General features: G+C 30.5%; 2 protein-coding genes and 1 long non-coding RNA gene across 3 annotated transcripts in view; 1 reads left to right on the top strand and 2 right to left on the bottom strand.

The window, feature by feature from the left end:
- The window catches only part of LOC124539671 (equilibrative nucleoside transporter 1), a 37,383-nt gene extending 34,185 nt beyond the window's left edge, over positions 1 to 3,198 (top strand). Inside the window, exon 10 of the mRNA XM_047116988.1 lies at positions 901 to 3,198. Within this exon, the coding sequence (XP_046972944.1) occupies positions 901 to 1,036 (136 nt within the window). The 3' untranslated portion in view covers positions 1,037 to 3,198. The remainder of the gene's footprint in view (positions 1 to 900) is intronic.
- Positions 55 to 13,451, bottom strand: LOC124539673. Its single transcript, XR_006967092.1, has 3 exons — positions 13,440 to 13,451; positions 12,002 to 12,004; positions 55 to 144 (listed from the first exon to the last, which is right to left on the bottom strand). It is a non-coding gene; the product is annotated as an uncharacterized LOC124539673 (long non-coding RNA).
- Positions 8,747 to 9,970, bottom strand: LOC124539672. Its single transcript, XM_047116989.1, has 3 exons — positions 9,509 to 9,970; positions 9,238 to 9,426; positions 8,747 to 9,160 (listed from the first exon to the last, which is right to left on the bottom strand). Exons 1-3 carry the CDS (start codon positions 9,903 to 9,905, stop codon positions 8,871 to 8,873), a joined length of 876 nt encoding a protein of 291 aa, XP_046972945.1. The 5' UTR covers positions 9,906 to 9,970; the 3' UTR covers positions 8,747 to 8,870.
- Positions 13,452 to 14,144: the final 693 nt, after the last annotated feature.

Genomic DNA, 14,144 nt, shown 5'->3' with positions numbered 1-14,144 from the left:
TAAATAATATAATATTTTTTTATGATTAAGGCTTTTGCTGTTTTTCTATTATTCAAAATGAAACTAACAAAATTTGACAGTAAATCATTCGTCAAGAGCTTGATTAGTCTATTATTATATATTCACCATGGATTGGCGTCAAAACTTGACGGAATAGGCTATTTGACAATGCGAAAAATAAATTGTGAATCATTGTAATCAGTGTGTATTATGAGTTTAAAAATGGTTATTTACTAACGAAACTTGAAAATAATACTTAATTTATTCAAAAATCCATAAATAAAAATACATTTTTTCAAACGTTTGTCACGTGACACAAAACGCTCCTGATTGGCCGGGTTTATGATGAAGTCACTTTCTTGTAAACTTTGCTTTTCTACTATATGTACCACAGATTAAAATACAAGAAATTGACGTCACCGACACCATTGCAACGCCATATTGTCCAAGTAGCGTTTTTGCGCGCTATTTAAATATGGAATTTTTAACATGATATTTTTCGGCAAATATGTACTAGAAATAAAAAATACAACTTTTATTGTGTTCCTTAACTTCTGCTGAAAAATATAAAATGGATTTTAAAAACCAGTCAAATAGCCTATTATAGAAGTCAAAGTAATAAGTGTAATAGTGTTGTATTATAAATAAAGATATATTAATCATAATCTCTTGCTAATGCACAATATAGTTCAGTTATTAACAAATCGCATGACATAAGTGAATCTAAATAAGGTTTGTTTATCTTTTTTCCTACTTCGATTGGAATAGGCTAAAAAGTAATGTATTATTAAGAAAAACAGTTAACATTTTACGTAATCAACAATAATTGGTTGTGATTTTTAACATAATTATGTATATATTTTTTTGGGATGAAATAATAATTGAAATAAATTGTTTCAGTACCGTGGCGCCAGAGCATGCTTCGACAGCCGGCATGATAGGAGGAGCCACGCTAGTGACGGGAATTGTGGTTGGCATTTCGTTCTCGATATTCTGCCCCGATATTGTATCTCTCGCCGTTTGGTCGAACATGTAGCGACTACTTGCGTACATCGGGACGTTCTGGAACGTTCTGGTACGTGTTGGGAAGTGAGTTAAACAGTTGGAGTGAAGTGTGGTGTTAAAGTGACGTGTTGTGATAAGTTATACCCCGCCTTTGCCACGCCTTAGTGACATCTCAATATGATAAGTATAAATGTTCCTTAATAACAAAGTTTTACTTTGTACGAGAGACATTTGTCTGTTGCGATTTATGGAATGTTCTGTAATATAACAGTGTCTAGTTTGATTTTGACTTATTTCATAAGATAAAGAAGACTAGGTCATATACAGTTCATATTTAATTCTGAATATTATGAATATATTCGATATACTTGCAAGTGTGTGTTCGACGTGTCTTATTACATATAAATAGACAAGATTAAACACAACAGTGTGACTCAGTAACTAACTACACTTGATATAATAATGCCTTATTAATATTCAATAAACATCTGTCGCTGCAAGGATTATAATGGAATTGAAAATGTTTGAATATAACTTTATTCAAATTGACAATGAAACATATTATGGAAATATTAGTATATGTAATATTTATGACAAATTAATATATAATTTATTTATTAAATATCACATGATATTATAGTAGTACAATCCTTGCCGTTACAGATATTTTGATCCAAACTGCCATACAATAAAAAAGTATTTAATTCATAAACAATTTTAAATTAAAAACGAATGTAAACAAAAACATGTTAAAGGTATCATAAATCAGACTTTAATAGTTTGTAATTAGGTTTTGTGTAATGAGGTTATATATCAGCATATGATATAACAATTGTTGAAGTTTGAGGCTTAGAGTATATATATATTGTAACTAGTACAAATTGTTAAAATTTATAGTAGAAATACATTTATTGTAGTAAATATCCGTTCCAATTATTATTTGCATTTCGGTTATCTCTTTATATTGAGCTAAGAGACAAAATAATGTTTTACTTACAGACTCTTATATTTATTTAACATTAATCGCAGAGTGTATTTCGATAGCATTTTTTGTTCTCCCAAATTATTAATATTTTACGTCCCTTATTGTAAGTTAACATATACAAGATATTAATCCAAAGTGCTTCTATTGTATAAGAAATGTAAGGCTTAGTTAGAGTAAGATATTCGACGGCAATGATGTAATTAATTGATTTTTTTTTTAAATTACTATTGTTAAGAGAACTACAGCTGGCTGTAATCTTAAGGTATGATACATTTCTTTTAATTTAATATGCACTAAAATATATTTGTAAGAAGTTTGATAAATATATCTTAATATATTATGTAAAATGATTTATTCTTTTTTAATCACTGGTAACACTCAGGACAATTTGTCATCAAACAATTTTTCATTGTTTTTTAAATTCTATAACATGAGGTGTGTGCATTTTTTTACAGACTGATTTTTACATTAACTCTATTTGATGTATATAAGAAAATGTATGACATAACTGTATAAGTAATATTTAAAGAAAAATGTTCTTAACCTGAGATTTATTATCTTATTTAAAAAAAAAATATTTTTAACATTAATTGATTATTTGGTTAACATATTTTTTGTTCTTCTGGAAATATTTTTTAGAACATACACTTGCTAATTAGCCTCATAGCTTAAAAGTTTACTATATTGACTTTGATTTAAAATTATGATTTAATAACAATTACTGACCATTTGCAACTTCAATGAGGCAAAGCTAAAATGTTTTCTATTTAAGTAATGTTCTAAGAAATATTTAATAATTACTGTTTATTGTTATTATATCATTACAAATGTCTTTTCATAACACATGTAAACGCACATCAAGGATGAACCATTTTATGCAAATAGTCACAATAGGTCATTATAAGTGTAATAGTGTTTGTTTAAAGTGACTTCATTCAAAGTAAAATATAAAATTTTATTTTGAATGAGTCTGAAAATATTGGGATTGAATAAATGTGCCGTTCTTGATTTTTATATAATGTAAAATGCTTTATGTGTATAAAATTAATATTTGGAGAAGTAATGTTTGTTGCTGAAAACGGATTATTCCAGAGTGTTCACTATAGAGACCAAATAATCTCTTATACAATATGAACAAATATCTGTTCTACCGACACTAACAGTTGTTAGGTATTATTTATTACATAGTAAAGTTTTTTTTTCATTAATTTTTGTTTTATTTTTTTTTTTATGTTTATGATTCTTTATATTTGAAAAGTTATTTATATATCGACCTATTGAATCGAAATCGAATTATCAATCAAAATATTATAAAATATTAGTAAACTATACAATAATTAAAATTTATTTAGTTTCGATTCAATTTTATTTCGTTAGTTTGTTCCTATTGGTGTAGTTATAAAAGTAGACGAATAAACTTCACGGATGCGAGAGGTGCCGTGAATTTCTCTATGTAATATAAAATGAGGCTACTTGGGATATATAAATGCAAAAGTTTCAATGAAATTGCATGTAAATGTTATACACAAAAATAGCGTATGACAATAACATTTTGTTTTAAATATCTTTAACATCAATCAATTGCTCACCTAGCTGTAATACCATGAATATCTCGGAACCCTAGAGTCATGATGTACTTCAGTTGCACGAGAGGATGTAGAATCCTTATAACTAGATCAGTGCCTTCGGCTAGAGCCCACTTATGAAGCTGTAAGAAATATTAACTATTCCTTACGTCGTCAATGTGCCACCAACCTTGGGAACTAAGATGTTATGTCCCTTGTGCCTGTAGTTACACTTACCCTTTAAACCTGTTATTTGGCGGTAGAATAACTGATAAGTGGGTGGTATCTACCCAGACGGGCTTGCACAATGCCTTACCACGAAATAATAATAATTTTATATTTTGTTATATTATAAATCTGCTTACAAAAAATAAAATTTACCGATCAGTGCAATAGTCATCTGTAATGTAAAACTAAGTTACGTTTTGCTCAGTACATCTACTGTGTCAACTTCTAAGTATCTATATGGAGTTAATTTAAGTTGTTTTTTCCTCAAAGTTGTCGCGTTAGCGGTTAGCGTTGTCATTTGTTTTTTTATATGTGGTTTGTGGTAGAAATGTCTAAGCGGACCACAGTTTAACACTACGTCAAGCGTTATTTACTGTGATGTAATAATTCACAAGTGGAATTATACAAAATATATTATGCATGGATTAAGTCAGATATTTTGTCAAATAACCAATTGTGAGGCGATTTATTTGAGATTTGATAGTAACCAAGTCTTATTAAACCGAACCGAAGGGTGGACATGAGATTTGAAGATAGATTTTTTCTACCATTTTGCCGGTATTGTCAAAGAAAGGGTGATTTCTAAACGTTATAATGACATTTTCAGTATAATAACAAATTACTTAACCTCAAGCTGTACCTATATGCAGCCATAACATTTTCTTAAACAATGATGGCACGGCCTTCTTGGCCACTTCAAACTCCAAAATGTTTTCATTTTTAACCGACATCAAATGGGGAGGTTACCAAAATTTCGGAATCTTAATTGTCAAAAAATGGATTTAACACTAAAAACAAAAGTTACTATTTTTAAAGCTGTACTAGAAAAAAACATTTTATACAAGTATATCGTGGCATTGTAAAAGAAAACGCTCTTTTTATGCGTTTTAGATTTTGCTAATAGTATGTCATTATGATACTATAGTTAATTTCACGAATCGAACGCCTAAGGTTTTGTTCCCTTCCCACTCGCATTTAATTGGCAGATACGCGCGGCTAGATATAAGCGAGATGAATTATCTATTTGAAATAACATTTTGGATACATACTGAAGATTACGCGTATTAGCCAATGAGCGCAGCAGGGCAATTATTGGAGTTCGTTTCGTGAAATGGACTTTAAATTTTAAGAAAGATTTAAGATTAATTAATAAACACCTAATATATTGTGGTGACATATTGCGCGGGAAATATAAATTAAATAATAGTTTTAACGGAAATAATTTAAAAAAGCCCATGACAATAGCGGGTTTATTTGCTAGGAATTACTTTAGTGTTGCCATTTAATGTAATCAAACGGAATATTATAATAAATCAATAGCAGTTCTAGATATTTGTAGGTTTATATCGGCCATTAAATATTTAAATGCATTCAGGTAAAACTTTCATATTTCTAATCTTAAAATATTATATACTAGTACTTAATCTTATTTCACGTTTTTCATATAGAGGTCTTGACTATTAGATGTTTGAGCCCTATCTTCTATAATCTAGAATTAATTAATTATCACTATGGGTATTTAAATTAAAATAATTATCCACTTTCTCGTATACAGGGTTATTTGATAATTACTTTGTTACCATAATTGATAACGTTTTTTTTTTAAGTATTGTATGATTATCTGTGAAATAAATATACTTCCCCATTTATTTTAATTAAACAAACAGTTTTATGATAGTTAAAAATTATGAATAATATTATTTATTTTCCATATAAAATCCCAGTTTCACAATAATTTGTCATCTTCGATAATAAAATCTATGAATTATTCTTATATGCACTCCTCGTAGAGTCGAAGGCTGTGAATTTATAGCTTTAACCTGACCACTGTAGATACCATAACCCCTTCGCCTTTGAAACTCATTAAATATTTATTCAAATGAAAAACACCATAGCACAAAACCACCATATACGAATAAAACGATCAATTTAAAATCTACATTTAGTTGTACATACCAGTTAATTAAGGTAAATACGTTATTATTATTTATACGATTATTATATCAACATTGCGTTCTTATACACTATGGCGTACGATTCTGTAAATTCTTACGAAGTGAATTCTCACTTCGTAGCTCACTCGTGAAATTTTGACAGATTTTTTATTCCAAATTCCATTTTGATATGTGTCCTATAAATTTTATTATTATTAAAGTCAGTACTCATGTTACATATCATATACTAACCATTCACTACAGCTTTGCTTTGCTTTTAAAATAAACTCGAAGATCGCCATCTTCGAGTTTCTTTTCACGGAATAGTTTTCACTAATAGCTTTCTACTAGAGGGTCTGAGAATACTGGCTGAAGAGAATCCGGGATCAAATTGCAAGGCCTGTTGATCTTGAGGCAACAGCGGTGAGGAGGTCTTCTAATTATTCCCAAGGAGTCAAAATTATAATCTATGTGAGGACCCCTCTATATAGGTTCCAGGGCTGCAAACCCCAATCCCCTAAATCTAGCCGTGAGAATAACTAATTTTATGAAACTAAATGTACACAACAGACTATAAATAAATCTTATGCATATGATGTTCCTTTTTTCGTAAACGTTACTTGGTGTTTTTCAATTGAAATAAAAAAAACCTCCATTTCACACCTTCGAGTACAAACATTTGTTATAATTTTGGACCTTTAAATAATATATTAAAATATGTATGTAATGTAATAAAGCTTGAGGAATTGCACAATATATGTTGCGAATAATCTATAGTGTTCTGTATGAGGTCCATTGTAGATTTGTTTTTATTATCATAGATATAGTATAGTAATAAAAAATATTATATAAAGTTTAATATAGAGAATTTCTATGTAAACAGATCATTATTCGTAGGCATTTAATGCATTTATATAATATCAAATGAAGGCGCATACATTAGTCAAATTATTTAAAGAACTAAAAGTTATATTATACACAAAAAAACTTTTTGAACTTCATATATATCAATTGATGAAAAACCATTTTTATACTCCATTTTTTGGAACACAATTTTTCTTCGTTTAAAAAATTTAAGGTAAGTTAAACTTACATAGCGTTACGAAATGTCATATTTTAGTCCAATAAAAACGGAAATTTTACAAAAAAATATTTAAGCAATTTCAATTTTCATTACACCCAAGATTTCTCTGATATTTGTTGACTTATTGCTTGGATCATTTAAGTAAGATTGCAAACACATAATAATTGACTAATGTGTGCGTTGGTTTTTATGATGCACTTTATTAACTTTTAGAATAATGTAAGGAAAACTGTTGTAAATGTATCGAATTTGATATTTGCAGAATAATTGATTTTTTGTAGTTTTCTACATATTTATGTTACATAATTTAATTGCATTTTGATTTATTTAACTTTTAGACATAATATTTTAAATAAAGTGTTTTTTAGTCAAAATGCCGTGTATTATAAGTTATATTTTTTAATGTATTATCTGTTTTATGGACTTTTTTTCATATGTATAGTTGTATGTAGAGAAGAAATGTTGTGACAATAATAGTAAACCGTACCATACATCCGATGTTTGTAATATTTTTTCACTTTTTCACAGTGTAATTGTTTGTAACACGACTAAGTAAAGTCAATCTTTTCCTGTTCTTCTGATTCATACTATTCAAATAAAAAATATAAATAAACGAGTATTGAAAAATTTGTCTTTATTTTTTAGTCCCTACATGATTTCGCAATTTAAATAGATTGTAATCAGACTCCTCTTTCCCATTGGGCACTTTGGGCAAATGCCCAGGGCCTCGCGATCGATAGGGCCCTAATTATACTCTATTCCAACCAAAGAAAGAAGTCAAATAAACGTCATTTGAAAGCAAATTGACGCGATATCATTGCGATTGAAGAATTTTGGAAGTAATAATAAAGTATTATATGTGTAAATTGTAATAGTTTTATATTATAAATAGAAATGTATTAATCGTAAACTCTTGGTAGTGTACAATATAGCTAAGTTAGCAAATTGCATGCAATACGTAAATCTATGGTTTGTTTATTTTTTTTCCTACTTCCATTCCATAGGCTATAGCTACGCAGGGAATATTATATTCCAAGGCACGCAACAGATCTCCATCGTCCAGGCTACTACATCGGACCTATTTACTTACCGTTAAAAAGGAGAACTGTGTCATCTGTGAAAGTGATGACTCCCTCGTTAGTTAATTTTATTATTAATAATCCTTTAATGTAAATCAAGAATGGTGATGGTTGAACTCTGTTTGGGGTACATTCAATTCTCTGGCTGACTCATATTATTGATTTTAACAGTTTATTTATATATTTTGAAAGTAAATTCAGTCAGTTTTATTGTTTTATATAAAAATGTGGATACATATGGGAAAGTACGAATAGCGATCTATAATACTTTGTTTTTAATTACGGAAATATATATAAAAAAGTTAAATTCAAAAGTATCTCTCTTATACACGTTTAAACCGCTGAACCGATATTTGAAATATAGTATCGAGTCCCGTCGAGTTAGGCAACTTTTGAATCCACGCCTCAAGGGGATAAATTGAGGGTGACGGTTGGTGTGCTAAAGGTAAAGTTAAGGCTAAGCCGTATAATCAGCTGATATCACTAGATAGTATAAAACATAGTCGCTTTCTCTATCCCTATATCTCTATGTATGCTTAAATCTTTAAAACTACGTAACGGATTTTGATGCGGTTTTTTTAATAGTTTGAGTGATTCGAGGGTATGGTGTTTGTATATAAGACATGGCCAACACGGCTAAAGAAACACTGAAAATTTTAGAATTTAGTTGTCGTTAATAAACAAATTATGTAGTATATTTAGTATAAGTGTTGCACCCGTGCGAAGCCAGGGCTGGTCGCTAGTTTAGTATATTTGAAGCCACTTATACTAATTGGAAAATGCTTAGTAGTTAATAGAAGAAATATTTCTCCTTTCTTTCTTTTCTTCATATAGTGGTTTTTTCAAGGCAGGGCAAAAAACGCATATAAAAACAACAGTCCATTTATTGTGTTATAAATAAGGTAATAAATATTGTCAATAAATAAACTATCTAAACTATCCGTTTCGTTCGTGAAGGCGTAACATATTTACAACGTGAGGTAATTAGGTTCAATAGGTGGATGACGACGCTGATGAAGATGATGAGATTGACGCTACACTGGAGTAGCTTGGTGACTGGTTAGAGGACGATGAAGCGCTTGAGTCACCAGGGTAGTATGAACTGTACGCAAGCTGGGTGGGGTCCCATACTCTTGCGTAAGGGCCTGAGCTGGCTGGCTCCCACTGCGGGCTGTAGGAGTCTTGAGGAGCGGCTGGAGTTGATGGAGTTCCATACTGAGAGGCAGGGGGACCGTACTGAGGTGCTGGCGCTTCTGTTGGTGTCATCATCATTGGCATAGCTGAAAAAAAACCAAATTATTTTTTGTTATGACAAATTCCTGACTCAGATTGCTTCACCTTATGAATGTTTCTTTACCTCCTTTCTTCATCACCAAATTGTAGACTAAGAATCCAACGACAAGTGTGATAGCCAGCTTACTGAGAATGAGTGCTTTGATAGCCTTAATTCCAATGATTGAAACCAGAATTGGCATCAGCGCTTTCATCTTCAGCTTCAGAAGAAGAAGAACTGGCAGCAAAAGTTTCTTCTTGAGGATGCCGCGAGCTAAAAAAATATGTTTTAAATTTAATTTAATAAATATATATCTATTTTTGAGCTTAGTTTAGGCTTAAAATCCAAATACTACCTTCACCGTTTTCAGCGTCTGTTTCAGGAAAATCAACATCGAATCCTCTGTCTGCACGGTAGGAGACCTCTGCGTTCTGGAAGATGAACTCAGGCAACTGGAACCTGATTTCATTGTTGTTCAGGATCCTTCCTACGCGGTCGAAGATCACTTTGTCGATGTTCTTCTCATCCAAAGCCCTCGCAGACTCCGAGTTAACACCAAGCTTGGTGTCTAAGAACGAGAGGACTTTCACTTTAAGGCATGACATCGGAGATTCGGTTCCAAAACAATCACTAATCACACTGCTTAAGAGATCATCACTTGTTTGCAAACGAGAGGTCTCGATTTCATTGTCCTGAATAGCGTAACTGTGTACTAGGGCTGCTGAAGCCAACAAAACGTAAAGGCACTTCATTATTGCGTTTTTCACTTTGTCATTAGATTTTAGTAATTAGACGTACGGCCCAGCCAGTTAATGGAACAACAATGATTTAATTTTTCAATGGGCTTGGTTTTTATATGTGATCCTTTGGGCGGCAAGGCACGCGGCTTGAACACGTGCTCGGAATACCAATAGCTTTCATACTTGGCAAACTATTTAATTTCATTTAAGAAAGTCCTGGTGGTGAGAGTGAGTGCAGTTTTATTGATAATATCATACCATCATATTTTATTGTTCACTTCTAATTAGGCTCTCATAGAAGACAATCATTATTTAAATTGATCAAGCAATTTTATCAATTGTTTAATTGCATTCCTAATAGTTCTGGATAAATATATTTAGTGAACAATTTTTTATAAGAAAAGTATATCTTTCCAAAAACATTGTAATAAGTTAAATAACAGCTGAAAAGTAAGAATTGTGTCACAAGCAAGTCACACCTGTAGTCACAACATATTTGTTAGTCAATAAATCACTGCATCGGTATGCGCAACAGTGAAGCTCTCACCGTCTGTCAGTACATACCAATCGATCATTTCATTCGTTACAAAAAACACTTTGGTCATTCAGATTCACGACTCAAGTTTTATATAATCTATTATTTCGGAATTACGTTGTTACCGCTAAATGTTACGTGCGCTGGCGCCGTTTGAAGTTTCCGCGAACCGTGCTCGCAATAAAGCATGAGGATCGGATATTTTTTTTTTATCTTTAAAAGGTAATCAGATAAAAAAATTTAAACTCTTAATAAATAACGAGGTGTTTATATTCAATGCCATACTAAAAATATATATATAATCTTTAGCAAATATATATAAAGCGTATACTTCAAAATGCAGTACGTTTCGGTGTAGGTAGTATTCAACACAATTATATAATCTGTGCTTTGCAGTTTCACCCGCTGTAAGACTGTTAACGTGATAAGGTTGATTTCATGTATATATTGAATTTAATTATTACTATTTAATAGATTAATTTTATTATATTATTAACGTGAATGGAATTAGATGGGGACGACCAATGAAACGATCGATGGATAGTGTGTTATGCCTAGAAAGAATGTTACTTGTTGGAATAGGGAATTATGGAAGAAAAAGGCACGCTGCACCAACCTCAAGTAAATTGGGATAAGGGCAAGAGGATGATGAGATTAATTTGATTAACTAAATTTAAAAGATAAGATTCTCATCCATTTATTTTTGTGTGTTGCTTTCGTCAGAATCAGGACAAAATGAATCATATATTGAATGATTTATTTATATAAAATAATTTTAGCTAACCTAAAACACTTCTATTGTTAATAATGATATTAAAATTACTTTACTCAATATTTTCGCAGGTTTATTTATTCTGACTCTATATTCCGTCCGATTGCAATCAAAAGTTGTATTTAAATTGAGAAAAATCTTATTGGAATTCAAAGGGATAATCCGCTGCGAGAGAATACTCACTATTTGTATTTACTGTCTCTTTAAGCGGCCTCGTTCGAGGACTATTCTCGTACGTATATTAACAAGCGACTTAGGTAAGAGCTTATCCATATGCATTTTCTTTGTTGATGACGATTTTGTATCAGAAATATTTTAATAACAGTTTTATATATACAATATTTACATTGTATGCTTTTAAATAAATTGCAGCATTTTGTTTTCACGCTTTTTACATTTAAAGTATCGTGCGGTAGTAATCGTTTTGCGTTTGAGTTTATTTTAAACTTGAAAAAATATATCGAGCTATGAAATTTCGTTTATAGGAAATACAACATCATTTAGATTAACCAGTACCCACAAAATAAAATTATTTACAAATATCCACAATGCATAGCTCTGTAAAACTCAGGTATTTACATATCTACCTACAGTGTATATAGTTCATAGGTTACTAATCTCTACTATATAGTATAAAAAGTCGCCTTCTGCTGTCTGTCTATCTGTCATTTTAAGCAGTACAGCATTCATTCTACCTGTACATTTAATGCGAACTTGTGTAAACGTTGTATGTATATAAAAACATTATGTAGTTTATTTAGTACCAACATTGCAGCCGTGCAAATCCGTGGCGGGTCGCACTGGCTAATTACCTATAAATAGCCGATTTATAATACTGGCGACCATGAATATAAGATTGATATATTTTACTATAAATTAACTCAAAATATATCTGTTTCTTTCGAAAATCAAATGTACATTTTGTTTTCTTCGCGAGTTTGCTTGGAATTGCAAATGTGCGTTATTTTCGAACAATAGTTATCAAGTAGCGCAAGTGTATGCAAGGTTTGTCTTCCATTTGATTATCTCTGATTAAAATTTTGATCTCAACAAGTCGTGGTCGATCGAAGACGAAAGTAGATAATGATTATTTCAAAGACAAAGTAGAAACAGATTCATACTAAACCACATCGGGATTACCAGCAGCCAGTCGGCGATTAAACGATACTGTTTTATTTAATTACGGGTCATTTGAAAGAGAAGAAAACTCGGAAAGTATGAAATGATTACATTTCATATTTAAAATTTCCAGAATTAATGACTCGTCGAAAAATGCTTTTGGATGGATACCGTATCCATTATACTATTATAGTACTCAATTAAAAATGTAAATTGAAAATAAGGCCTTTTTTGTTTTATCTATCTAAAAAAAAATAATTACATAGTTGATCGATGATAGATAGACACAATGATCTAACCCACTTGGATAAAAAAAAGAATATATGTTCGTGAAAACAAAAATAATAAACTATTATTTAACAAACTAAAGCATTTTTAAAGGAAAGTGAAACTTAAAGCGAATCGCAAAGCATAAAGCTCGCGATCTTTGCCCAATCCTCATTATGCAATAAGGGTTGACAGCCATCTTGTATGCGTTCCGCGCTCGCCATTTGCATTTGCCGCCATGTCCGGATTGTGAAATTACTGTTTCACTTCCGTTATAACAATTGATATATTTATGTCGAACAAATTCCAAGTTTTATTTGTTAACAAACACATCAATCCATTTATTTGGTGTATAAAAAGTTTTATAGCACCATGTGTTGTTTCTTTAAAAAGGTCAACAAAGAAATTATTTTCCAACCCTGACACTTTGAGAAGGATATACAATACATATAATTATACATGACCTACAATTATATTTAAAAAAAATGTTTTTTTGACGTTTCAATCTAATTTATAGTTTGTTTTTTTTTAATATATAAAACCTATGTTAATCGCATCAATTTTTATTTTATTACGAGATGTCAAAATATAAATATGAGAAAAATAAGGTTGAATTATATAATCCACCAAATTAAAAAACGTTTAATAGCGGGCTATGATTTTGATTTAACGATGTGGCCTAGATCTCTCTTCGTTTTTTATTCATGGATACGAATAAACCTCGGGTAAAACTACTGAGTAGCTGTAATATCCAGAGACATTGGCAGAATGTTAAAGTACTCATACTTGATTAATTACAAAAAAAAATGGTTTTATGTCACTAGGACAACAGATTATTTGAAAATCATAAAACTGTTATAAACAATTATTACTTTTAAAAATAGAATTTTATTTATATGAAAAGTAAAACTAAAAAATACATAGTTATCGTAAAATAGTGTTGTCAACAAAATTAATGTGCATATTTCCATGTTAGGTAATACTTGCACATGTTAGTCTACTTACAGACATCGTGACTAACATACCAATAAGCAAACCAAATCTTAGATAATTCTCCTTTAGTTAACAAGACAGTAGTAACTTCATATTAAATGTTTATACATTTTAAGCCTTATACTGTTGTAATAGAGTGTATTGTTTTATTTAATTTTCATAAACGGAGAAAGGAATTTCTAAGGGTTTCCACACACGATGCATTTTTTTTTCAAAGTAGAAGATAATTAAAAAGAAGGTTAGTAAGAACTGTGAAGATAATGTAATGACGACAATGATGAAATATTATTAATTGTTAATGATTAAATATAACAATCTACTTTGCTTAAAATATTATACGATGTTCCGATTTAGTTAAAGTTAACATTTACATTTATTAACAATAAATTTAAAAAAATGGTTATCCTATTAAATGAAAAAGTAATCGTAGAGAAGTTTAACAGTAGACGATGATGACTACTTTACGAGGGTGGGATTGGAAGACGTTTCTTATTTTTGCAACAAGACCAAATGTTGACGAGCAATGAGGTTTTTTTTTAAATAGGTAAGTGTTCACTTACAAAGG

This window comes from Vanessa cardui, chromosome 23, assembly GCF_905220365.1.
Source record: "Vanessa cardui chromosome 23, ilVanCard2.1, whole genome shotgun sequence".
NCBI classification, from domain to species: Eukaryota; Metazoa; Arthropoda; class Insecta; order Lepidoptera; family Nymphalidae; genus Vanessa; species Vanessa cardui.
Note: the sequence above shows the minus strand (reverse complement) of the source record. Positions and strands in the feature narration are given on the sequence as shown.

Excerpts from the sequence above, each read along its gene's own strand:
- LOC124539672 (XM_047116989.1), bottom strand. The coding sequence starts at position 9,905 with ATGAAGTGCCTTTACGTTTTGTTGGCTTCAGCAGCCCTAGTACACAGT. Across the intron at positions 9,427-9,508 it reads AGACGCTGAAAACGGTGAAG|CTCGCGGCATCCTCAAGAAG; the intron begins GTAGTATTTGGA and ends ATATTTTTTTAG. Across the intron at positions 9,161-9,237 it reads TTTGGTGATGAAGAAAGGAG|CTATGCCAATGATGATGACA; the intron begins GTAAAGAAACAT and ends GTTTTTTTTCAG.